The sequence below is a fragment of the Meriones unguiculatus genome, chromosome 5, assembly GCF_030254825.1.
Source record: "Meriones unguiculatus strain TT.TT164.6M chromosome 5, Bangor_MerUng_6.1, whole genome shotgun sequence".
In the NCBI taxonomy this organism is placed as follows: domain Eukaryota; kingdom Metazoa; phylum Chordata; class Mammalia; order Rodentia; family Muridae; genus Meriones; species Meriones unguiculatus.
Window position 1 is genome coordinate 40,758,552 of NC_083353.1, and position 2,032 is coordinate 40,760,583.

The 2,032-nt window shown below is 55.9% G+C and overlaps 1 protein-coding gene across 1 annotated transcript; it reads left to right on the forward strand.

Annotated features, from left to right (window-relative positions):
• The first annotated feature begins 320 nt into the window (after positions 1–320).
• On the forward strand, positions 321–2,032 carry Asprv1 (aspartic peptidase retroviral like 1). Its single transcript, XM_021634556.2, has one exon. It carries the CDS (start codon positions 750–752, stop codon positions 1,515–1,517), a length of 768 nt encoding a protein of 255 aa, XP_021490231.2. The 5' UTR covers positions 321–749; the 3' UTR covers positions 1,518–2,032.

Consider the following 2,032-nt stretch of genomic DNA (forward strand, 5'->3'; position numbering starts at 1 on the left):
CAGATGATGGATTTTCGTGTTTTCTTGACTCTGGGACCCCCTCTGTTCCTCTCTCCAGGGAATCTTCCAGGAGCCACACTCAATCTAGAATATATGAGTCATCGGTGCACAGTAAGAGATCAACAGATGCAAGTTCCTTCTGTTTGGCCACCCCAAGCCGTGATGGGCTGAGGCCGAAGGAGTCCCCAATTCTGAAGCAGGTGGAGACCTGTTTCCAATCTCCTCTTCCCTGGCTAATGATACATATATGAATGTGTGATACATATATGAATGAGGACAGCTGTGTCCTCATCTGGGTTATTCTGGGACATAGGCTGGGAAGGGTCCCAAGGCCCCATCCCCCAACCGAGGCAGCCTCTCTCACCAGGTGGGCTGGCTGCTGTCATGTGGATGGAGAACAGAGGGTGAGGCACCATCCTGCTAGTCAGGCAAGATGCTGACAGGAGGGCGGGAGGAGAGGGCGGACTGAGAGGGCGGAGCTTCTAGAACAAAGGAGAACTAGGAGCCCTGGGGGCCCAGGCTGGGCATCAAAAAGGCTGTGCAGAGCAAGCAGAACACAGACAACCCACTTCTGTGCCCAGCAGCCAGACAGACACCCTGTACCTGCTCTGTTCAATTTGCCCAGGGCAGGCAGGAACACGGCCCTGCCGACGGAGACCTCGCGCCCCAGCGTGATTGCACCCACACTGCTCTGTGCCGTTCTCTACTTGGCTTGCGTTACTGCTGAGCTTCCAGAGGTGAGCAGAAGGATGGCCACCAGCGGAGCCAGAAGCAAGGAAGGCCACCGGGAGCACGCCTTCATCCCAGAACCTTTCAATGGTGCTAACATCGATGCCAGCCTTTGGCTGCACCGCTTTGAAGTCATAGATGATCTCAACCATTGGGACCATGCCACCAAACTGAGGTTTCTGAAAGAGTCGCTCCGGGGAGATGCCCTGGATGTCTACAATGGACTCAATCCCCAGGCCCAGGGCGACTACAATCTTGTGAAGGAAGCCCTCCTAACGGCCTTTGTGGGCCTTGGGGCTGCCCACAGCCAGAAACCCAAAGAGATTGTGTTTGCCAACAGCATGGGTAAGGGCTACTACCTTAAAGGGAAGATTGGCCATGTGCCTGTGAAGTTCCTGGTGGACTCTGGGGCTCAGGTGTCTGTGGTCCACCCATCCTTGTGGGAGGAGGTCACCGATGGTGACCTGGACACTCTTAAGCCTTTTGACAGCGTGGTCAAAGTGGCCAACGGGGCAACGATGAAGATCTTGGGTGTGTGGAACACAGAATTGACCCTGGGCAAGATGAAGCTGAAGGCAGCATTTCTGGTGGCCAACGCAAGTGCGGAAGAGGCCATTATTGGCACGGACGTGCTGCAGGACCACAATGCCGTTCTGGACTTCGAGCACCGCACCTGCACCCTGAAGGGGAAGAAGTTCCGCCTGCTGCCGGTTGGGGGCTCCTTGGAGGATGAGTTTGACCTGGAGTTCATTGAGGAAGAGCCTTCTGCAGCAGAGGGCTCCCACTAAGAAACCCCGCTCCTGTCCCCAGCATTGGTAGGGAGACCTTGTGTTGAGGGGAGCAGATGTCCTCAGGGGGTATCCTGGGGCCTGGCCAGTCTTTATACTTGTTCTCAGCCTCCCTCCTTTTGCAGGAGCCTTACCTTGGCCCTGTTGGGGGAGGGAAGGCAGCTTGGTGGCCTAAAGCAGGGTCCCCAGGGGCTGCAAAGACTTTCAAGGCTGGCAGGAGTTCCCAAGGAGGTTGGGAAAGTCTATCTTGAGAGAGGGCTGGGGGCCCTTTTAGATTCCCTGAGGTATGGCTCGCTCACCTCCAGGTCCCCAAGCTTGCACAGCTGAGCCTGGTCCTGGCTGAGACTCTCACGATCCAGATTCTTGGAGGAGGGTGTCAGCTGCTCTGGGATTCCTCCCCTGGAGTCCTCCCACCCGCACGTGGTGCTTCCTCCCGTCACTTGCCTTGAATCCCATGGAGCCTGTGTCAATCATTCAATTATTTCAAAGCACCAATAAAGATCTGTTCATGGAAA